At 38.6% G+C, this 24,062-nt stretch overlaps 1 protein-coding gene across 6 annotated transcripts in view; it reads right to left on the bottom strand.

The window, feature by feature from the left end:
* NTRK3 (neurotrophic receptor tyrosine kinase 3) overlaps positions 1–24,062 on the bottom strand; it is a 345,980-nt gene that overhangs the window by 255,776 nt on the left and 66,142 nt on the right. For all 6 annotated transcript variants that reach the window (XM_007425863.3, XM_088148672.1, XM_088148673.1 and 3 more), the window contains exons 2-3: positions 7,999–8,073; positions 4,850–4,921 (exon numbers count right to left, since the gene is read on the bottom strand). In XM_007425863.3, coding sequence (XP_007425925.1) covers positions 4,850–4,921; positions 7,999–8,073 — 147 coding nt within the window. The remainder of the gene's footprint in view (positions 1–4,849; positions 4,922–7,998; positions 8,074–24,062) is intronic.

Raw genomic sequence — 24,062 nt, 5'->3', positions numbered from 1 at the left:
AGGAAGCCTCTGTCTAGATGCAGCCCCCAGTGATTTCACTTGGCCCATAAGGCTCTACCTCCCAAAATGTCATTTAAGGATATCATAAATGCATAAGAATTCCATAAGATGCCTATATATTAACTCCTAGTATCATTGCAAAGGCATTGTGGAAGAAAACAAAGTTGACAGCCCTGCAGGTCAATCCTATAGACTACTTATTACTGTTTCTTGCAGCAGAGGACCAACTAAGTTTAACGGAAAACATCCATCAACAGAGGTAATAAAAGAGGAAAAAATGAAGTGGTAATCTGGTATTTCACAGCCCAGACATGGTAACCTTACTTTTGTTGCTTGGGGCCAGTGAAACCACACACCAGTAAACTATCTCCTGCTTCACTAATTCTCTTTTTTCCCTACTGCTGTGCTGAAAGCCCCACCTGCATCTTTTCCTATGAGTTCTCATTCTATCTAGTGAAAGAATATTTGCATTCACATTTATTTTGAAAGGAGAAAGATTTGGGGTGACATTCACATGAGAGGAGTGTGGTGTCCTTACACGATATAGTGACCAAGGATGTGTACCTGAAAGCTTTGTTATTCATGACCCAGCCACCCATGACTTTAGCTGAACAACCCTCTCCAGTGATCTGCAAACTCTCTTAACTTTCCATGCTACCTTTCAATCCAAAGGGGAGACATCAGGAGAGAGCACTTCCCATCACTCCTTTTCCAGCTGGAAAACACACTACCAGCAGAAGCACCCAGCCATATCTCCAAACACAAATGTCACCAAGAGAAATTCTAAAGAGACATTCAAGTAACCTGAGCATAAAATAGAAAAGCATAGGCCACTTGCACAGAAAGGAAAACTTTAGAGAAGCCTGGTGGCAGATTTCAACACAGTATAAAACACCTTTTCCCCCATTCTTCTTTTTTAGTTGGACACTTTGAAGAAAAGATATAAGCAAGTAGAAAACAAGGGGAAACAAAAATAAAAGAATATAATATGGATAAATAAATCAGGGATTTAAAAATGTCATGAAGGTTATAGCTTTCTAAAATATCATTAATTAGTTGTCATGAGTTAAATATATCTATTATATCACATTAAAGGCTAAGGATCAAATTTAAGCTAAAAATGAACATTAAAAGTCATGGCCAACACAATATAAATCACTGACTAGACTTACTGTATATGCTGTACTAACTTCAGTCCATATTATTAAACATCTATTCTGATTTAGGTATCTTGTAAAATTGAAATGTGCTGTAGATTCTATCCCTAGAGAAACCCACATTTTGGATGTGGTACTAATGCACATATGAGATTATAGTCTAAGAATGGTTTCCAGTTAGAATGGAAATAAGTGTCAGATTTGCTCTTAAGGTAGGAACTTATTCCAGATATCAAAGCATATTCCCACAACTTGGTTAGTCATTCGTCCATTGATGAGATCACAGAACCTTTTGGGTAAGACATATATAGCATCCTTGCAGCTGTTATCATATATGAAATTAATTCAGCATATTTGAGGGGATATTTGGCTTGGTGAAGGTCAATAAGAATATCCTAGGTTGAAATGGGAATTCAACTTTTAAGATTTGTTTCATATTAGTGTTTTCCAGAATTGTTGAGGTTTTGTTAGCCCTTCAAGGTAGGGTAGATCAGGAAACAGACATCACAAGCAGTCCTGGAACTCTACTTAACTGATGTAGACTATAAGAACAGAATCTTGAAAGCCTAACAGTGTTTCACCTTCCCTCCCTCTTAGACCAAAGGGAGTCAAGGCAGAGTTACTTTAAATTTCTTTCTCATGCTTTCTCATTTTCCTGGAATGAGCTCATGTTCTCCTAACAGCCTCTACATCCTTTCTCCAGGTTCACCTCCATGCTCCTCTGCAGCTTTACAGCATTGCCACAAATATAAAAAAGATGATGCAACCTGGTCATTACATTTCCAGCTAAATAAATAAATAAATACATACATACATACATACATACATACATACATAAATAATCATTTTAACAATCAAAAATGGGTGTAACATACCAACAATAAAACATCTTATGCCAATATTCTCTGGATAGAAGCTTTAGGCTAAATTTAATGTTCTTCCAGTGAAACTCTCATTGTTGTATCTCTATTATTGCATTCATATTCTGTATCTATTTAATCATACAGTCTTTGCAAGGTGGTCCAGACAGGAAGCCCAACCAGGAGTGCTAGCTCTATCTTTATGTAAGGTTACATTAACAGAATCTTGCAAAACTGAAAGTATTTATCCCCTCCTTTCCTTTTACTCTCCAAAAAACTAGGGAGGGTCTCTTCTAAAATGTTTCCATGCCATCCCCCCTTCTGTGGGCTCAGACATCTTTTACATGCTGGATGTCCTGTCTGCAGCTCTCCCTCCTGTCTCCCAAGGTCATTCCCACATACCATTACAGTCTTTGACCTGTTTGGATTCGGAGTCATATTTCACCAGCGATCTATAAATATGGCCCAGCAAATGTTCTGAGTTATGTATTATAAGGTTTTCAAATTCAATCTCTCAGTATCCCACCTTCTTTTTGCAATTCTTTTGAGACTGTGTTATGTATTTGTAGATACTGATACCAATCAGATAAAGTGGACCATTATGAAGTTTCAAAGGATTTTTCTTGTATTATTAATAATTTTAGTCCTGTAATCTGAATTAATTGTTAGCGCTTCATTGATCAAATTTCTTGGTACCTTCCTCTTCAAAAAAATAAACATTTTCTAATGATATGAGAGGGGAGAGATCTAGACTGAGTCTTTATCTCAGATATTCAATACATTATTTATTATTTTACGATTGTGTATAGATTGTTTCTGTCTGTGTCACACCAAAGATATTATGCAAACTGAAAGTCCTGCCCCTTCCATAGATAAATCATTTGTTTCTGCACAGCAGTGGGAGATTTGGCTTGATGGACCAATTGGGAAGTGTAATCATTTGTCAACAAGGAACTAGGGGAAAAAAGTTGTGACAGATTGCAAAAGCTGGAAAAAGTGATATTGTCATGCACTGACATTCAATACTCTAATATTTCCTTTCAGTTACTCCCTTCATATTTTATTTAATATTGCTAGGAGGCAAACCCAGGCCTTAAGGAGGAGAAAAACAAGGCAGATAAGAGCAGTGACCTGAATGATCAACCTAATTATAGGCAGGTGGACAGTGCTATTAAGGAAATGCAAACCATCAGATAGGTTCGATGGAACTTTGATCCTCCTAAAGCCCAATGGTTAGAAGAGCTTATGCCTTCATAACAATACTGAAAGGCTCTGAGAAGCATCATATTGGCCACTTTGGACTGGAAATGGCTTCAATGGGATTAAGCAAGGATGTTTTCTGTCTTTCTTTCTGGACAGAGAAAAAAACAAGGAAAGGTGTCAAGGCAACCAAGGTTCAACTTGGTAGTGAAATGGATAATTAGTTCACTGCCAACTTGAGTAGCGAACCAGACATAAGAGGCATCATATAGAAGTTCTGTAAGGGAATGGTGTTATCCTATAGTCCATTGATTAGGTAGCACAACTGGCAAGGATTTTTTGTTAGTTCTCTGTGGAGGACTAAGCACAATTTCTGTTTAAAGAAAATATCCCAAGCCACTCTATCTACATTGTAAACTAGAGGAACTACGCCAAATTTAAGTATCTGACTACTTTCAAAACAGCAAAAACAAACTGTCCAGTTTTTTTTCTAACTATGCATGTAAAAAAATTCTTGGCAACAGAATATATCTGCAAAACATGAATTATGTAAGCTGAACACTGATGCAGGATAGATCTGAGTCAATGATCTTTTAATTGCCCCTCCCCTACATTTTGGGCAGTGGAGTGCCAAAAACGCCCCCAAATTTTCAGCAATCCTCAAGAAAATAATTCTGTTCCTTTACATGGATTTCTTTCCTGAGGGTACTCCGTAGACTTTAATGAATCCTCATATCAGCAAAATTCCCATCATTACTCTCCCTGATTGGCTGATCATTCATGTGATTTACACAGTGAGAAGGAAGACACAGCAGCTAGGAGGAAGCAATACACAGTCTGAATATACTGACTTTTTTTTTCCTCAGGGAGTACCTTCACTGAAAATCTCAACCAAGTGATATTTGGAATCGTAATCATTCTACCCAGCTAAATGTCTTTTTTAAATAGTTCCCCTGGGCATCAGACTTCCAGGTTTAAAGAGCTGAAACTTCAGATTATTTTTAAAGCTTTAGAGTCCTCTCTCCATCCATTACTCATCCACCTTCCAGCTTGATCATACTTAGTCAATAATATCTATCAAGACACAATCAGACAACCATATTATATCTTGGCCCCTCTCTCTCATTCTTTTTTAATGAGTCAACTCAGAGCCCCAACAGTTACCCACAGATCTGAGGGGCAAAGGAGAGAATAAAACTCAGAAAAAAATTGCCTTGTGTCTCCCTTTCATTATATATGAATGAGCAGAACTGTTTCAGAATGTGGGGTAAGGCTGTATGACTACCTTCTCCCTCCCTCCTCAACATTCCCTTAAACCACAAGCTGATAGAGAAACTTCTCACTAGCCTCTTAAAGTGTGGTAATGAGGAACTGCCCACTGACTCTGCAATCAAAGTAGCTTTGATTATTAGATACCTAAATCTGCCATCTGCCCGGCAGAAGAAGTGCCATTTAATGCTCTCAGTTGCCATAATTCCCTGGCCCTTTCACTTTTCCTTTCGTTGCTTTGTTGCTTCACCTTGCTTTTCTATATTTCATTCCTCTGTCTCAAGCAACTGAAAACTTTTCCAAAAAGCAACTGTGGGACACGAGGGACAGGGTAGATGGGTGGGAACGAACCAATCTACTTACATGTAATGTAAGTGAGGATTCTTATCAAATGCTCGCGGCTGGATGCTCCGGAGCCCTGAGTTCGTGATTGTCCTGCAAAGAGATGCAAAAGGACAGTAAAAGCAACCATTAAAGAAAGAAAGAAAAAAAGAATCAGGGAAAGTCAGGCACTCAGAGATCTCAGACAATATTGAATCAGAAGAGATAATCGGAAGACTATAGTGCCAGATTGAATCCAGAGACCTTTAAAATATCCCCTTTCATTGAGGAGTGAATTTGTCAAGATTATTTTTTCTCAGTACCCACCTTTGGGGGGGGGGGCATATGTGTCAACTACAATTCATTGAACTTGAGTTTCTTTTTTGAATAACTTTTCCACTAAAACTCACAAGCATTTAGTGCACTTTTCTGCAAACTTGCTTGGTTTTTTTGGCAATTCTGCCTAAGGTACACAGGTTTTTTAGGCATTTTCCTTAATGCAATACACTTCTATGAATGTATATATTTATAAAACAATTCTACCACTTTCACACTATATGTATATGTGTATGTATGCATATGTGTGCGTGCGTGCGTGTGTATGGAGGAGGAATTAGAAGAGGAAGCCCTCAGAGGATAAGGCTGCCCCATGATTAATTTAGCCACAGTATGTATCACTTTCCACAATTCCAAATGTGGGGAGAATACCAGCCAACCTTGCATAGCTATTTTAAGGATTTCCAAGACAAAATGAAGCACTTAATCTGTCTAAGGCATTACTTCAATGCTTTCTGTCAGCCTTAGTCTCAAACAAATGAAGCATATACCAGAGTAAGATCATAAGTTCATTAACCCTCAAAGTGGTCTACACCTTGAGTGGCTAACCTGGGACACTCCAGATGTTGCTCAATTACAATTCCCAGCATCCCTTGCCATTGGCCCTGCTTTGTATGGATTCTGGAAGTTTCTAGAACAGTGGCATCTGCCTTTCCATAAAGTCTATGCTAGATAGCAAACTAGCTGTCTCTGCCTTAACTGGAGCTGCTAAGGATTAAACCAGGGAAAAGATGGGTGTGAAAATGGAAACAGCGTTGATTCTCTAAATTAAATCAGGTTTCTGAACTGAATTCAGCAAGTTGTTTTGAACTATCGAATCAAACCAAAGACATCTAAATCCATTTGAACAATTTAGAATTTTTTTCCCTTAATCGATTTGGAAGTCAGAATCAAATGGATTCAACAGGATGATTCAAATTGGAGTCCAAATCCAATTAATTTTCTGAATCAATGAGGAGGTCCAAATCAGATTACAGATCTAAATCAAATCCATGATTCAGACTATTTTTTACCTGACTTGTATGTCTCTAGCAGGACTTCTGTAGGCAAAGGGAACGCTCTGTCATTGAGCAACAGCTGGTTCCCAAGCAACCACAGATTGCATGCAGTGACAGAACATGTTGATGGAAAATGAATAGTATTCCGTGCCCAGCATTCAAGTACTATTCTCCATCTCTCCATCAGTTTCTCATAGCTTATAGTACCTCATAACTTGATTTATAAATGAAAATACATAATTACTTTATTACACATATGCACACATATATACATACTCTGCAAGCCTAAATTCCTTGTAGACTAATTTCAACAGGTGAAATAATAATAATAAAAAGCAATATGTTCCTTTTTTAAAAGTGCATGCTTATTTAAATGTTGCTGTGTCATTTATCCACTAGATTTCTATTTCACCTTCCTGCCAATGAACAGTGAACCCCATTTGTCCTATCATTTTATAACTTTTCAGCGTGGACTACAAAAGCATATGGAAAAGTAACCAGAGTAACAACAATCAAATAAAAAAGTCACAAATAAAATAAGATTAGCATAGTTATTAGCTATAGCAGGTAAAAAACATCCAGCTAAAAATCCAAATTTAAACATTGGGTTTTGTACCACTCTCACCTTTGTCAAAGGTCTCATGCCCTATCAAGTGAGTCCATTCTCCTAAGTTGCCATTTTCAAGTAAAACTGTCTGACAGAATGCCTCATAAGCCATAATGTGCTCCTGGTTGTTCCTAACACAATGGATATACTTTGTAAGAGTATCAGATAATAAAATTTATCTGTAAGGGAATATGTCTGTACCTTTTCCTGTGATTTTGTTTTAAAACTCCTTCACTAGCAGAAACACATCCAAAAACACAATTCCAACACTACATTTAGACAAATTCTGAACAAGCAACTTAAGATGCTTACATGGGTAATTCCTACAGAGGGCATTTGCTTCTCAAAGTTAAGTTTCAGAACAACTTAGCAAAATGGCCTTTTTGCTGACTTGTGATCAGATGCAGCTGAGTTACTGTAGGTTTTGTTTTCTTGACAGAAGGCATTTTACAGATTTAAAGACCTGAGAAATATTTAAAATGGAAGCTCTCGGGGTAGGGACTTGAAATTGCTAAACCAGACACTCACAACAGGCTGAGCCTCAGCAACATGCTCAGTATGGACCCTGTATTCCCCACATATGTTTTAGGGTGTTTTATAAAGTTCCATATGCATTTCAGGGCAGGTCATTTGAAGGTAGATTGGCAGGTCAATAGTCCACTGAAAAACAATGAAGCAAGCTGGTCTGCAAGAAGAGCACCCAGGTCTTAACCAAGGCTACAAATTCTCCACAGAATGAGTTATCAGAATTACCAGCTAGATGAAATTAATTGGGATCCTACTGACTTCTTTCCTCACCTAATCCCAGCTGCAGTTAGGCCCAGTAACCTGTAGGCTTCATCTCTGGATACCTGCCATGGATCTGCAGTTCCAGAATCAAACATGATCGCTCACCTATTAATGTTGGGTTGTTTGGTTAAGAAGATGCCACCTCAGCAAAGGCTCAGCTCTTTCTTTATGAAGCCCATGATGCCATTTTTATTTCAGAAAATGGCAGGAGGCCAAAAGGTGAATGCACATTTTGCAATTCAGAGAAACACCTCCAACTCCAAGTTCATCCCTGCATATGGAACCACAAACTCAGAAGAGAACATTTGGTCTTACCCCAGTAAGAAGGTAAAAATATTCATACCAGAAACATACTTTACCTAGGATTTCTGAAGGTAGTGTAGAGGAACAGACCTGCTCAAGGCTTGCTTGTTCTCTCAAACTTAGACAAAGATACTCATCAAACAATACACAATACTCACAATCTCTGGAGTCCTGTATACAGTTCCATGTCTACAGCATGCAAAGTCTGCAAATTCCTCCAGTGCTCTATGTATCTATAGGGAGAAAATGGGGTGGGGAGGAAAGAAGATGACTTTAGCACAGAAATACAATGCAGTAACTTTCAGAGAAACAATTGACATGTAGTGGAGCCAGGGATGGAAAAAACATTGACAGTCTCTGTAGTTGCTGGTTTTCATTGTGATCCCAAATGGCTTTGCATTAATTTTATGATGCCTGGATCTGGCAACAGTGAGAAGGATTTGCCAATACAGCAGACAAACATTGATGTGACAGAAGAGTAATGATAGAAGAAAGAGTTCCCAAGAAGAGTTCCAAGAAGGAAGAGTTACCCAAACTATACTTTTATTGATCATGCTAAATGGATGCAATTTTAAACCATTCAATATCGCTTTGCACATAAGCTAAGTGCAGATAGGATTCATTGTTTAGTCTATTAATTGGTTAGAGTAATAGAGCAAAACTTTTAGTGGAAGAGTGCCTCTGATTAACTGATTCGTTCAGCAGATATATTTGCTTCATTTACCTCCTGCAGCACCTTTAAGAGGCAGAGAGAGAAGGGAGGACCTCTTCCATGGGAAGGCCTCCTATATGAAGTAGATACCCATCTAAAAAGAAAAAATACTTTTTCCTTCAAAAGTACTGTTTCCTTCCCTCTGCTTAGCTATTTTTTAAAAAGCAAAAGGCTCTTCTTTTTTTCTTATTTATATTTAACAAATTCACTAAACAAAAACCTAGCTGATAAATCAATTCAGTTGTTATTAATTAATCAAGAGCCCCTATTGCCCAAGCTAACCTCCTGACAGAGAAAAGGCAAAAAGGTGTCCTTCAAAGATGTTAATTTTACTTTACAGTTTTTGTATTCTACCCCAGTCAGAATCCTAGTGATTGTAGTGGTATACAAAAAGTGTAACACAAAATAAATAAATTTTTAAGACTCCTTCCCTTCTCCACTTTACAACAGTAAACTTATTTTCTTCTTTCCTCCTGTACAACTATCCTTTGCAACTCCCAAGTCAACTGAGGTATGCTTTTTACTGATTATTGGAAAATATTTTGGCTTTTTTTTTTTTTTTAGCAAAAGCCATCCCAAATCGTTCATATTTATTCATATGAAAAAGGAAGTTCAGGCTAGTTTTTCAACTCCTTAATTCTCCCACCCTGCTTTTAATATCTTTTTTTCCTCTCTCTCTCTCTCTCTGTCTCTACAGATATCCCAATACATGTTGTGGTTCCTAATTCCTAAAAATGTGAAGAGACATTTTATCATGCATGGTGGACTTGTGAAAAAGTGAAAAGGTACTGGACACAAATGCATATAGTGATGCAGAGTTTTAAAAATTAACATTCAGATGAAACTAGATCTTTTCTTATTAGGACTTATGGACACAACTAGAAAAGGCTCAGACAATTGGTTTTATGTATGGTAACTGCAGCGAGGTTACTGTATGCACAAGGATGGAAGACTACAGAAACACCAATAATGGAGAAATGGGTTGTGAACATGGCTGAGTTTGCAGAAATGGCTAAATTGACTTCTTGATTAAGAAGGGAACTACAACTACTTTTATAAAAGACTGGAAACCCTTTATGGACTTTTTGCTGAAAATGGATTAAAATGAATTGCTGATTTCAGGATTTTTTGATTAAAAAGGTTTGTTTATGGGAAGAAGGGAACTACGATATGCAATATGGGAGGGTGGAGATGGTGATTGCGATGTTGGTCACCACTGCAAAGAAGATCGGAAGTCGCTTCTTTAGATATCTTTCTTTTTCTTTCTTTTTTTTGTTATTCTTCACATTTATCTTTTATCCTTTTATAATCTCTTTCCTTTTCTATTTCTTCTTCTATGTTTCTGTCTTTTTTTATATCTTGGTAAAATCTTCTTTTAACAAAAAAGGAGCTGCCCAGAAGAAAAAAATGAAGACAGACTCTTCTTAGATCAGCACTATACCCTCCAAGGAGCTGAACAGCCAGTCAGGACTGCTATATGATAGCCTGGGGGCTATTTGAATGTGTAACTGGTTTTTTGGGAGGCTCTGCATTTCAGCGGGCTCACTACTGCAGTGGCATCAGCTTTCTTAGGTTGTTCTTTTTACTGAATACATTTAAAATATTTGTACCCTGCTTTTTTAGAACTGTTGCCCAAGGCAGTTTCCAATTAAAGGCACATGATATAAAATATAGACGTGCCACAACAAATGAATGTAAAACAAAGTCACAACAAGCTAGAGTAACAGAAGGAGCAAACTAAATTGAAAACTCTAGCACTAAAAACAGTAAATAATATCTTGGATAATGTAGACAGACAATTTGAGCATAGCAGTAAAATCTCTAGCATTAGTCTTCACAATCAGGAAACATTTCAAATGCCTTGACTAGGCATCTAAAACTTTCTTCAGTAAAAATCTCAGGGAAGAGGGTGCCCTTAAGAACTCAGAAAAGCCCCTTCTTCTATTGCTGTCTAACCTGCAGGCACTTTTTCTTATTTTCTTTTCCTTTTTGCCTTCTCCGGAGAAGCCTCCTGTCAGCCTTACCAGGTAGACCAGACAGGAAGCTAGGACCAGATGAGTTAATTCTACTTTATTGTAAAGCTGCATTAATGGAATCTTGCAAGTCTGAAAGTACAATCCTCTCCCCCACCCCCACATCTCCTTTGTAGCCCAAGAAACTAGGGAAGGTCCCTTCTGAGCCTCTTGCCCCACCCACTATCCAGGTGTAGGCTAGGCTGTCTGTCTGTTCCCTAGGCAGCATCTTTTTGCCCAGTCTCCCAAGGTCTTTCCCATATACCATTACACCTCCCTGCAAGATCCTGCTGCTGCTAAAAATCAGTGTCAAATCACTGGTTTACCATAACATGACTTCTTTGCTTATTTCTTTAAAACAAAGGCTTTTTTAAAATAAGTGTGTGAAATTTTCAGATAGCCTCACCTGCCAATTTAAAAACAGAACACTCCTCTAATAAAACCAAAAGGAACCAGCCCTATCTTTCAGGTGGCATCATTTTCATGGACCCTACAGCTCTCACTGGCCAAATAACAAAGCTGAAACCAAGGGCTAACTTTTGTCACAAAATAGGTGGCTTCCTTTTGCTCTGAAAGGTAGGGAACTCAGAAAAGTGCCCCACAAGTTAGGTTATCTCCTAGACAGGTCCATAATCCATACTGAAATCAGAAATTCTTTGTATCAGCTTTCCTCAACCAGAGAACTTCTTCCTGAACCTAAGAATTTGGGGAGTTGAACGTACAAGGTCATGGAAGGCATTAAGTTGTAGACAGCTATTTGAGATACCCAGTTTGGTCACAACATGACAGCCACAAGAAATATTTCCAGCCCTAAAAGTATACATAAACCTTAGGATCCATTTCCAGAGTCCTTAGTCAGATGAGTTTAAGGACACGATACTATTCACCCAAAAATGTTATTTACCAGAGAGATGGTGGCAGAACAGCTTTTATGGATGGTAACCTTTGATGGCTTCATCCTGCAAGGATCTACCAAGTTTGCAACCCCCATTACATTGTCATTTTGTCTTTTCTAAATCATGCATCAATCAGATTCAGTGTTCATGTGCAGATTTTGTGCCATGAGAGAGAAAGACTAGATTTTTTTTCTGATCTAGGCTCGCCATCTCCTACAGTTTCTTAAGTCTCCATTACCTCCCCCTCCCTCTATCTCACTTCACTATAGCTTTTAAAAAATGATGGCTTGTAGGTTTGGATAATTTTCAGACTGCTTGGTTAGTGTTCTAATTGAAACCTCATTTGTGTTAACTGAAACATTCATGTTCTAGGTCAAGACTAAGTGAATAATCATTTCCCAAATCCATGTCACTGCTGTGTGTACTCACTAATTACTGTGCTCTGTTTTCCATTTCTCAGTGATTTTTTTACAAAAATAATGGTCAAGAAAATCTGGATTTTGGACATACCATTTCACAATGTACCTTTGGTCAATTAAACTTAATTAACCCTGGTATCTTAATTTCTTTACACAATATTCCCAAATGTGTATGTTTGTACAAACATTCTGTATGCAAGATTCCTACCTGTGGGTCAATTTCACATATGGATTCATAGCTGGAATTCAAAACTAATGATTTATTGTGCATCCCTTTGCACAAGACTGCATCACTTTTAGTCAAATTTTTTTGCAGCCCCACTTCCCCACCTCTTTCACAAAGTGGAGAAGTGCTTTCATAAGAGACATTCAGCAATAACATATGTAAACATCCATTTTGTATGTTCAGTTATGCTAAGAGTGAAGATGTGTTCTTGGAACATTCATGTAATGGCAACTATTATTTTAAATGTGTCTTTATTATATCAGTCTCCATGAGCCCAGGGTATTCTGACAGACATGCCGTACAAGAAGCACAGTTGAAACACATCTGTCATTTCAATGCAACCTTTTAGTAAATATTGAAGCTAGGTTGACATCTGCAAAGAGACTGCATTGTTATGTTTAACACTACAATGAAGAAAAACAAGGCAAGCAAAATTACTACAAACAGAGCTCTCTCTCTATTGGCCTCATTTCATGTTCACACACTCAAGAGCTGACTACCCAAAAACATAAGCTAAGGATGTGTTTCAAAAAAAGAAAGTCCAAATGGCAAACATTACCCACATTTTGTCATGTTGTCAGATCTCATTCAGTTTTTCTATCAGTGAAACGGGTATGAATGCTATACATGAGATTGTGTCATGCTGTCCTAAACTGAACCTATTTCACAGGCAGTATATTCACAGGCAATATGTGTAGTAATGGACAAATCAATCCCTGCCATTTGTGGTTGTTCAGCACGTACATAGTCACAGCCTTTTCTGCACAACTTCTGGTATTGCATTATATCTTTAATTGCAACTTTGTTCTAATAGGCACAAGCCTATTATTTTTGAACTAGGAAGTCTGTCACAAGAGTTGGTGAAATGTGCTCTCTGATTGACACCAATGATCTGATCCAAACATTTGTCCATGAAATGTGAAATTGGTTAACACTAATTTTTTCCTTCCTACTCTATTATAATGAGGAAAACATGAGAATGCCAGAACTCTATTTCCATTTGTAATTTCTTTTAAAAAAAAGTAACAACATAAAAAATGTATTTCCCATTGACAAAGAACTCTGTCCGTAGTCAGAAGCATGACTAGTGCATGATCAGAGAAACTCAGGAGTCAAGGCTACTATTAAAAGTATCTCATATATTATCAGAAAAATTAATTTTCTATATAATCAGAGATGTTAGACCTAGAACTCTGAACTTGTGGTACATAACTGTATGCAAATTCTATAACCAAACACAGATATACTCATCAAAGTTCAATTCAATAAAGGGAGATGTCCATTTTTCACATTCAGAGGAATGCCATGGGAACCCATGTATCCAGTTATGATGGAGCACATAATCTAACACCTAATTTCAGCAACACTTTAAATAAAACACTGTGTCCTATAATGAATTTTAGGAAAAGTGAGAGGAAGTTGCAGTATCAGCTTAGATAGTAGATAGCTTTGGGTTCTTGGTGTTCTCTGAACTTGGTGGTTTTCCTGCAGGTGCTTCACTATCAGCCTAAGAAACATCATCAGTACATGAGAGAATGGAGTTTGCTGGCTGTTGGAATGATAATGAAACTCCAGAAGCCAATTGGTAACCAGTGCAGTGACCTTAAAGTTGGTATTATCTTGCAATGATGGAGTTGTCCAGCAATTTGACCACTGTGTTCTAGACCAAGTGCAACTTCTAAGTCATCTTTGCAGGCTTCCCCATGTACAATGCATCGCAGTAGTCCAATTGTGCAGTGATCAAGGCATAAGTTGCCAGTTGACTTGAGCCATGAACTACCCAAGTAGCCTGGCTTCACACAATGCTCTACACCATACACAAGCCACCAAGTTCAGAGAACACCAAGAAACCAACAGTTCAACCCTGAGCTACAAATATTTTCCACTCCAGTGGATAATGGATAACTTGAACACATTATCCAAGAGATAAACCACAAACTTAGACTGTGAGAATCTAACTGAAACAAGTGAAACTCAACCAGATGCATATATCATCTGGCCCCCTTTCAGTATTCTGTATTCAGCAATACAGGTAGTCTTCATTTAACGACTGCCCTGTTTAGCAACCGTTTGAAGTTACTATGGCATTGAAAAAGTAACTCTACAACCAGTCCTCACACTTATGACTGTCACAGCATCCCACAGGCATGGGATTGCCATTTGTGTGCTTCACAGCCGGCTTCAGAGTTAATGGAGAAGCCAGCAGTAAAATCATATGTCGCAGTCATGTCATGTCTCACTTAACAACCACGTCACTTAGTGATGGAGTTGCCAGTCCCAACTGTGGTTGTTAAGCGAGGACTACCTGAACCTCTTTTTGGCCAACAGCATCAGGAGTGCCCTGGGAAGAAATGGCTCTCCTGGTCAAAAAGGATTAGGTACTTGTGATTGGTCGCCAAGGCCCTCAGTTTTGAGGGATCAACATATTAAAGGAGGCTACAAAATGTACAGGAATTCATAATAATTGCCATTTCCATCTTCCTTGGCTAGGCATCCTGCAGAGAAGAATACATTCCTTTTACTCAAATATCTTTCTGCATTTGGGTTGGAGGCATACTGAATTCCAACTATTAAATGGCATGCAAGCACAACATAATTGAAAGATGAGCAGTGTGCCAGGCACAAGAAAATTGATTTGTTACCCAGGCATATTACACCTAGTGATCCAATCAAAAGCATTTGCCTTCAATGATTCAGTACTTTTTGCATGCTTATTTTTTTTTTAAAAGATAAATAAATGAATTCAAAGCAAGAGAACAAAGGGAAAGGGGATGCAGGAAGGAGCCTATTTTCTCAAAATATCTGCCACAAAGGACCCATCTCTTTGCCTCTCCCCATTACTTCCAGCAATTGTCAGACAAAAGAAACTCCTAGGAACTTAGACTGATTGATGCTTAGGAAGCTGATGGGCGCAGTAGCTCTCTTTTGAAGCCCACTTCAGCTATGCTGCACCTCCTGCATGCTGCTTCAAGAAACTGCAGCCAACAGAAATGCAGGAGCAGCTAACAGAGCAGCTCACGAATCCTCAGGTAGCATTTAAAAGGGCAAACCAAGCCACGCACGTAAGATACAGTGAGGGAATGTGAAGCTCTCCACTGACTGAGCTAATAATTCATAACACACCTTGTATAATCTTCACAAGCAATTCCTTTTACAAACAACATAGAGAGAGAGAGAGAGAGAGAGAGATCCCTAGATATTAATTTAACTCCTGCCTCTACAGTTAAACTATTGTTGAGAAGCCTTTAATTCATAGACACATAGATAAAATGGCACAAAGAGAGACCTGCTCCTTAAAAATTAACTTATTTCTTATGGCATGAAGTGTCATGGACAACAATCCTTTTCCTCAAATGCATTTGAGGAATGGGCCATAAAGTTATGACCATAATAAATGTGTTCGTCACTAAAATGTAACAAGACTTGTTGAAGGTCTGATAGCCACAGATTAATATGGGTATACTTCTGCACTTCAGTAGTGTAGGGCTCTAAAAGCCGCTATCTCATGCTTGTTTAACCGGAAGTCAACTCCATGGACTAGGGGAGTTGATTAAACATGCATTGGATCATGCTGCTATATCAGCGCCATATTTGTTTCTTTAAAGTAGACTCTAAGTAAGAGTCTAAAAAGAATTCTAAGCAAGGAGAAATAGAAGTCAATAGAACCATAACAGACCATGGTTAAAAGACACTCATTTCGCTATCCTCATCAGTAATTCAACACATTTTGTATCAATATGTAACAAGTTATGTCACTTAAATATGAAAAACCTTTGGTTCAAGGCCACTGTGGATTATCAGATTTTTTAAAAATATGTGAGCTTTTTTTTTCAACAGAAAAAACTGAGAGAGCAACTCTCCCTCCCATCTTATATGTTGGACACTGAAGTGAGCAGAATGACTTAACCAAGGCAATAAGCTACAATAAGACTAGACCTCACAGGACCATATCCAAAACTCTACCCCCAAAATAGAATCACACTGGTTCCATTTGCTCTGCCTGTCACCTGTATTCAAAGATGTGGCACCAAGGAACAGCTGGAAACTCTGTCACTCAAAAGAGAATAGATTCTAGCCCTTTATGCACAACACATAGAGGGAAATATCTACAAGAAATTGAATTGACTATTATAAATAGAATTCATATTTGATGCTCAGCCAAGTTACTGGAATTCTTTCATAATGGCTTCATTGCTTTTCTACAGTAAAATGTACATATCAGACATTCCTGGAGTCCCATATACCCATGTAATTGTTTTGAGTATTTGTTTCAATTCTTTCTCCCTTCACAGAGAGGAGATTGACAGATGTAAGCTGTCATATTGGTTTCCTCTCTGCCAGGAATTCATTGGAGGGGGTCTTGGAAGCCCCTCCCTCTCAGCCTCAGTGCCTCAATTTCTCCATCCACAATATCATAACAATTATGTTGGTGGCCCCTATAAGAGAACTGTCTCAATCCTGTATGCACAAGTTTATTTTTACAACATTGTCTCTCATTTTTGCTTTTCAAAATGAGCATATCAACCCTCACAGAAACCTCTCCTCCCCCTCCCAAAAAAGAGAGAAAGATAGGGTGGTTGTCGAGCCCCTGTGGTATTTTCCTTTGGACATATATGAACTGAGATACATACATACATACAAACATACATACATACATACATTGTACACCACAATCCAAACCTAAAAAATACAAATTTTTTGTTCACAAACAACCACAACAAACTAAACATGTTGGTAAAGCTGATGAGATACACTGGAATTTATGTATACTGTTTTATTTATAACACCAGAGGTGAAGTTCCCAGCCCTTCATTGTCCAGAGACCTGCCCCAACTTTAATCTCCATTTTTTCTACCAATGATGAAATCAAGATTACACTTCTTTTCTGCCTTTTTAAGCCTTCCCAGCCACAGTACCAAGGAATCAATAAACTAGTGATGGAATTGCATATTGGATAGGCAATGTATAGCTGTTCATTTTTAATGCCAATATAAAACAACTATATTGTCCAATAGTTGCAACACAGAGTTAAAACACTGCTCATCCACAGCCTCTCCCCCACCATTTAAACCCCACAGATTTGGTAACTCTATTCACAAAGCTCACACACATTTTTAATGAACACAAGGACAAACTCCAAGCTCTTCCTTACTGAAACTTGTAACATCTGTGCTCACTGAAATTATAGCTAAAAAGTCATTCAATGATATGCCTCACCTAAAACAACCTTGCTGCAGTTGTTACTTCTTTGTAACAACTTCAGCATCGGAGGATCAAAAGAAAAGACACCAAGCCAGACACTTTTTTCCCCGTTATAACAACTTGTTTATACCAGGTTTCCTCCTTGTGTTATAAACCTGACAGCTGAAATGCTTGTTTTACACAGGTTAATGTGGCCCATATGTTACTGCTTCTGCTGAGCTGGCTTCCCTTTCTCTTTTCAGATGCATTTTTCTTGGTGAAAATCAAAAATCAGAGGTTTGTACAGCCTAGGGACCAGGGATCAAAGGTAAAGGCTGTGACAAAGAATCAATGAGCGGCACCTGGCAAATTCTAACAGATCATGATGGCAACAGGCCACTTGTTCCAATCTGATCCTCCAAATGAGCAATCCCTTTCCAAACATTTCCTCAGTGTGAAATGCCAAGGAGGGCGCTTCTGCGCACCCATGTGGAACAAATAGTAAATTAAGAGCATTCATGTTGGGACAAATAATCTTAACTCCCCATTCATACTACTGGGAGTTAACACACAGAAATCCAACCAACAAAATAAATCACTGCTCTCCCATTTCTAACTTGGCATGAATGCAATCCAAACCTTCCTGGAAGTCTATTTGTTTCACCCCTGAGATGCCCAGTACGAGCTTTCACTATTGCCCCTTCCCCTAATTTTTCAAGGTAGCAGAGAGGAAATATCCAATCTTGCAGAAAGAAGTGCATATATTTAGGGGCAACTATATCTTCCAACATGGGCTTTTCTGATTTGAAGAGAAGTTAGGCGAAAGATAGCATAGAGTGATGGAGAAACTCAGGAATTACAATGGAATATATTCTATTTCACATAAACTCCTAATTCTGGGCTCAGTTATCTTCATTAAACCATCAATGCAGAGTTGACAAGACAATCCAGATCCTTGTTTGTTTTACTATGCTTTTGTGCCACCCCAGTCATCCGCAGTGGTAGACGCACAACAATAACAACTTATCAAAAAACTTCATAAAATAGCTATGAGTATTTTAAACTAAAGCAAAGTCACCTGATTCCACAGCTACCAGTTACCAAGGCTATTGTCCAAAGGCCCAGCAGAAGAGGATGACTTTTATCTCCTTCCTATCAGGGAGGGAACCATCTTGACCTCAGGCAGGAGTGAATCCCCTAGGGTTGGGCAGCCACAGAAAGAGTTGTTTCCGTGCTGCTGAGCCCTGGGCCTAATATGAAGCTGGAATCAGCCGATTCCTTTGCAGATGGGTCAGTAAGAATTTGCTGAGAGACAACAATGGTGCAGGGAAAGAGGACCCAAGCCATAAAGGCCATTATAGACATAGCAAATGTTTTGAACTGTACCTGGAAGCCAACTGGTAACTCCTGCAGTTTCCAGAGACCACCCCTCACTGTTTTCTAAGAAAGCCATAAACAATTTGTGGCTGGTCTTGATGATGCAATATGGGTTAATAACTAGAGGCAAGAAAAACTAATACCTTTGATATGGAAGCCATAAAAATTTAATAACCAGGCATTAAAAAGAAGCTGCTATGGAAAAAAGATTTTTGAAGGTGATATTTTCCTCCTATAAAAGACTGGAGATGATGGAATATTTCCCTCTCAAATGTCCTGTTTCGCATGCAAGCAGAGGAAAAGAAAAAAGTCATACTGCATTTGAGGAAGTTTCATTTAAAGGATAATTTAAGGTCACTTAAAAAAAAAATAAGGTCCACATTCCCCCCACCCCATGAATCCAGCCTGGTAATTATCAGCATAACCATAGGGTGTAATTGTGATTTGTCAGGGTAATGATCATAAAACATAACATTCATGACACAGTTCACTCTGTACTTGCAAATCACTGCTTGTTTCCAGATTTGGAAAATTTATTTCAGAAAGAGATAGGGCAGAAATTGGAGGACAGGGAGCATGAGATGGGAGAAGATACTCATTCAAACTCACAGAAACCCAGCTTCTAAAGAACCCCAAAGTCACTTTGGTGACTTCCACCAGAGAAATGCAGAAGTACAAGGAAAAAAAGAGAGATTAATCTATAATTAGCTAGATGGGTAAAGTAACTCCTGCAGCCAGAGATCTCTTGTTAGCAACAAGAACTTTCTCAACTGTGCTTCATTCTGGACTAGAGATAATAGTCATAAGTCAATATGAACTCTGAACCTTGTGTGTGTGGATTCTGTGCTCCAGGGTTGTCCAAGAGATGAAATAGCTTTGGTGAAATGACAGGGAGGAACATCAGCATCCCTCATCAGGATATGACATTAAAGATGAACGTGCATCTACCTTTTCCAACCTGGAGAGAGAGTTGGGATCGATTCCCAGAACCCCCATTCAGGGTAGCTTAATCCCTGAGCTATAGCCATTTCCTGAAAAGGGAGTTGCTAAGGGCGCGCTCCAGACAAATGTCTAATGTCTAATCTTGAAGCAGTTCAGGATAATTCAGAACAGACTGTCATGCACTCAAAGAGGAAAATATATCTCTAACCTACCCTGTCCCTTTCAGGGATTACTCTGGGAACTGGGAAAAAAAATGTAGACAAAGTAAGAATAAGGCCATCTTGCAAATTCCCTAAATCCTGCATTATACACCTGCAATCATTGTGCAAAGACACTAAGCAGGTAGTACTGTTCCTTCTTTCCCTCCCTCCTTTAATACCACAAAAGATAGGAGTTTAGATGTTGCTTTCAATCTCATCTCTAGACGCTTTTTGGCTGTAAACCCCAACTCTTTGAGTAGAATTAGGTCTTTAAAATTCACAACCATTGCAAAGTAAATATACAAGGAACAGACTCTATGCATGGGATAACAGGCTTCGAAGTTAACTATTTTCCCCTCTGTATTATTTTTCCTCCCTCAAGACTGGTGGGCTTCTCTCCCACCTCCTTTTTTCCCCTCTGACCTATTATAAAAACCGTGAAGGAAATCAGCCTTCAAAATTCACATTTGCATGCTCTTTCTCTTAAAGAAGAAAAATCTTTTTCAAAATAACAGATTCAATGCCCTCGTTGCAAATTCAGCATGTCATCTACTTGTGTTTCCTTCTATCTCTTCCAATTCAGAGTTAGGTCAGCCTCAGCTGACTCCCATGCCCCCACTACAAATGTACACAAGCCCAAAGGTGCACTCATGCCAGCATTGGTAAGATATAACATCTCTTCAGCTCCCACAGAACATTTGTGGGGCAGAAGGTCTGAGCAGATCCCAAGCAGCTCGCATTCCCATATCCTTCCTGGCTCCTTTTAACTCCTATCAATGGAGAGGTGGTAACCCTCCCCTCCTTTCCTGCACTCAGTCCTGTCCAAGACTTCCTCTAAGGAAAACAGCTACTAAGAATGCATCTGATGGTCACACTGAGTAGACTTCCATGTGCCAACAAACTGACCCTGTTCTGATTTGGGTTAAAATCCATCTGCAGATAAAATGAGCCAACGTTCCCAAGATGGATGCCAGAATGAAATGCCAAAACATGCCATAAATAACCCAAACAAAGATAGTTTGTTCTTTGGTCAGCAGGATTCACAGGAGACACTATAATCTGGGCTGGTGACACAAAGGGATGGGAGGAAAAGAAACAGCCATTGGCCCTTAATCTCCGGGTTAAATTGCGGCCTCAAATTCCAAACATCTCTCCAATACAGAACAGCATTAATACGATCAAGGAATTGGAGCACTTTCCCCATGAGAAAAAGTAAATGACTTTGAGGGGTTTTTTTTAATTTAGTGAAAAGACATGTGGCACCTGGAAAAACATGTGGCAGAGTAAACTTCTCATATAGAGAGTTCCAGACTCAACCGTGCCCTTTAGTAAGGTCTTCTTTTGCATTCTCACCCCACTCCAATTTTACAGTTTGCTCTACTTCTCAGACAAATGTGTTAGGCCACTCCTGGAGCTGTTGTTGTTGTTGCTGTTGTTGTTATTTTGGTAGGGTGTCACCCCTTTTTGAGTTTTATTTAAAATACCTTCACTGCAAACTGAAAGTTTGTTGTCATCTCCTTTTCGTGCATGGGTGATACCCTTTTGGCATCTAAAAAGCTACAGCAAGAAAATAAGTTTATAGTAGCATATAGAATAATTAACAAAGAACGTGATAGATTAATTGCATTTTGTACAACGTAGAGGAAATACATACAAAGGAGTGACTAAAAAGAAAAGAATGAAGACCTCATTCTACAGATGAGCTAATTGGTCACATTGGAGGAAAAATACTTTAAAGAGTTCGTGGATGTAATGCTGATACTTTCTACTTTCTTGGCAGTTTTTATTGGCACACAGTGCCCCTAAATATGACATCATTCTAGGGTTTCTGGAGTTGGGGGTGAAGAATATAGAAGCCATGAACAAGAAAAAGAAATGAACCAACGAGCCCCTAATATTTCAGTATTATCTTCAGTTTGAAAGAGCTTGGATTGCATCAGTTTCTCAATTTAAGCTGGAACTTGGTCATTTGAGTTCAAATAATATGTAATATGATGATGAAGAGAGAGAGAAAGGGAGAAATTGAATTAAAAGCTCTTATTTCAAGCACTCTCTTGCTCTTTCAGTATGACATTAGAAATTGTGGCTTTCAATTACATTGATTCTTGGCTAGGGGGCAGAACCTAGCTGATCTTGATTGATTGCAAGTTAAGCAGGGTTGGACCTGGTTAGTGTATGGATGAGAAACCAACAGGAAATCCAAAAACTACTCTAGCCTGGGGATTTAAGGAAAAAAGTGGGTGAAGCAAGGCAAGGGCAAACCATTTCCATAATATCACCACCACCACCACCACCACCCCGAAAAAAATTATCTGTGTGTCCATATAATCACCAGAAATTAGACTCAATTCAAATGAGACTTTTTAAAGAAATTGATGAATAGTAATAAAAATGATACACAATCTGAAATCAACAGAAATTAAAAATTACATTCATTTTTTCACACAATCCTTTCCCAAATCTGATTTCCTTGAGAAATGTTGGAGTAGAGTTCTTACAGTTATTTGCCAGCCATTGGTTATGCTGTCTAGAAACTGTGGGAGTTATAATCTTAAAGGAATCCAGTTAAACTGACTAAGGATATATTGCCACAAAACGTAATGAAAAGCCTGGTTTTAGATAGCTTTAGAAAGCAAAGTGATGGAGGATTATTATTGTTGGTTGTACAATCAGCCAGATGTTTAGACTGGATTGGGTATTTTTATCCACCTATCAAGTCCTTCCCAAGGACCTGGGATAGGCAGATGTTGTTTGATGGTGTTAAAGGTATTGTCGCAGGATGTGAGCTATTCCAAGTAAAGCTGCCTTTTGCAATTGACCGATGGTGATTTTGTCAATGCCAAAGGTGTTCAGATGGTGCTCCAGATGTTTTGGGATTGCACCCAAGGTGCCTATTGCTATTGGTACTATCTTTGCTTTCTTTTGCCACGGTCATTCTATTTCTATTTGCAGGTCTTTGTATTTTGTGATTTTCCCCAGTTCTTTCTCTTTTATTCTGCTGTCTCCAGGTATTGCCATGTTCGCTACCCAGACTTTTTTGTCTTTCTTATCAACCATTGTTAAATCTGGGGTGTTGTGTGGCAGGTGCTTGTCTGTTTGAATTCTAAAGTCCCAGAGCACTTTAGCGTCTTCGTTTTCTATTACTTTGTCTGTTTTGTGGTCCCACCAGTTCTTGCTTGCAGGCAAGTGGTATTTCTTGCAGATATTCCAATGCACCATTGTTGCTACTTTGTCATGCAGTTGTTTGTAGTCAGTCTGTGCGATCTTCTTGCAGCAGCTAAGTGATCCACTGTTGCTTCAGGTTCTTTGCAGAGGTGGCATTTGCTGTCTGTTGCTTTTTCTCAGTTCTGGCTTTGTATGCATTTGTTCTTAAGGCTTGGTCTTGTGCAGCCAGAATTAGCCCCTCTGTCTCTTCCTTCAACTTTCCTGCTCTTAGCTATTGACAGATATCTTGGTGTTATCTGCTTTGCCTGGTAGTTTTTTTATGTACTAGCCACATAATACTTTGCCAGTATTACATGGCTGCTATCATCATCATCATCATCATCATCATCATCATCATCATCATCATCTCTGTATTCTAAGAGACAGGAAGACAGTGTTTCAGGGCAGCTGATTTGGAGACCCAACAGAGAAGAAGCTATTCCACTTCATCAGAATGCTAGATAAGATAGAACTTGGGCAATCATTGTAGTATCTGAACTGTACTGGCGAAGCTAACTATATCTTGCAGAATTCTACTCCAAACTATCTGACATTTGTCTTTCTGGATTCTCCTTGGAATGCAGTTTTTTTCATGACCTGGTTTCAGACCAGCTTGGCATCTCAGTACTATGACAGAGACTCCAGCCATGCTATGTTGGTAGGTGCACTTCTTCTCTGGGTCATCTCAAATATATGGTAGTGGGGCATAAACTGTTTTAAATTCCTAGCTCTTTAGCAGATATACAGTAATTTCCTGGGATGTTGTGTTGTGTTTTGTTTTCCTTAAAGGAAGCAGAGAAAGATATGGCTGATTAAAACTTCCTTTAGAAGTTCTTGGTGGCATCTAATGATCAAATACTTTATTTTAATGCATCACCTAGATGCATATTCAGATCGATCTAAACATCACCAACAAAACAAAACAAACCCTCAGATTCTTCCGTTGCAATGCAGTGTTTATGTTGGTAGTTAATATTTTATGAATCTTTAAGCAGACCTGCAGAAAGAGGGGATGCTCATCACCTTCACTACAGACCATCTGTCTACTGGAAC

This window comes from Python bivittatus, unplaced genomic scaffold, assembly GCF_059951505.1.
Source record: "Python bivittatus isolate LINGU-HERP-01145 unplaced genomic scaffold, Pbiv_v1 ctg000530_np1212, whole genome shotgun sequence".
Classification (NCBI taxonomy): domain Eukaryota; kingdom Metazoa; phylum Chordata; class Lepidosauria; order Squamata; family Pythonidae; genus Python; species Python bivittatus.
Note: the sequence above shows the minus strand (reverse complement) of the source record. Positions and strands in the feature narration are given on the sequence as shown.